At 25.8% G+C, this 1,028-nt stretch overlaps 1 protein-coding gene across 1 annotated transcript in view; it reads left to right on the top strand.

The window, feature by feature from the left end:
- LOC107632722 (cellulose synthase-like protein H1) overlaps positions 1-1,028 on the top strand; it is a 13,364-nt gene that overhangs the window by 5,473 nt on the left and 6,863 nt on the right. The window contains exons 4-5 of the mRNA XM_021118294.1: positions 285-401; positions 531-743. Of these exons, the coding sequence (XP_020973953.1) occupies positions 285-401; positions 531-743 (330 nt within the window). The remainder of the gene's footprint in view (positions 1-284; positions 402-530; positions 744-1,028) is intronic.

The following is a 1,028-nucleotide window of genomic DNA, read 5'->3' as shown; positions in this document are numbered from 1 at the left end:
AAATATATATAAAATTATTTAATATAAAATTAAATTTATATAGAAAAAGTATGAGGAGCCAATTTGTAAACAAGAAATCATATTAGTTCAACTCAACTTGAGACAACATAGCTCTTCAATAGTTATATTTTAGATCATTATAAGAATTTGATTATCAGGGATTAATTTGCACTTGTCTTTTAGAAAAACAAGGGTAAATATAAAATGGTAGTATTAATCTATTTTTCTTGTAATGTGTTAAAATAATAAAATTAACATTGTTAGTTACAATATGAATTTACAAGATCATATGGGAGAATAAGGAAAAGCATTCAGAAGGGTTGCCACATTTGATCTACATATCAAGAGAGAAAAAGCCAAAGCATCCACATCATTACAAAGCTGGTGCCATGAATGCTTTGGTAATTAGCATTGTTTCATTTCATTTCCATCTTCAGCTCTGGAACTTAGTTAATTATTTTAATTAAGAGATACAGTATATTAAAGTGCTTCTTAATTATTTTATTAGTTTTCTTTTTTTAATTTTTCAGACAAAAGTGTCCGGTTTGATGACAAATGCTCCGTTTATTTTGAACGTGGACTGTGACATGTTTGTAAACAATCCAAAGATTGCATTACATGCTATGTGTGTGTTGCTTGATGCTAAGGGACAAAAAGAAGTTGCATTTGTTCAGTGTCCCCAACAATTTTATGGTAAATTGAAGGATGATCCTCTTGGAAATCAAATGGTGGTTCTCTTTAAGGTGAGTGTAATAACTAATATAATATAATTAAGTACTTTTATATCTGCAGACAATTTTTTATCTTGTCATATTTGTTACCCAAAATGATAAATAATCTTAGAACAAAAAGTACTAAACTTTCTTTCCAGTGTGAAAATTTACAGAGCCATTTATTTGTTGAGTTTGATCAGGAAATTAATTTTTTCAGTTAATATCAATTAATTTTTTAAATTATTTTTTATCTTAAATTTTAAATTCTAAATTTTAAATTCTATATTTTAAAATTTAAATCTTTTAAAAAAATTA

The sequence above is a fragment of the Arachis ipaensis genome, chromosome B03 (genome assembly GCF_000816755.2).
Source record: "Arachis ipaensis cultivar K30076 chromosome B03, Araip1.1, whole genome shotgun sequence".
Lineage (NCBI taxonomy): Eukaryota > Viridiplantae > Streptophyta > Magnoliopsida > Fabales > Fabaceae > Arachis > Arachis ipaensis.
Note: the sequence above shows the minus strand (reverse complement) of the source record. Positions and strands in the feature narration are given on the sequence as shown.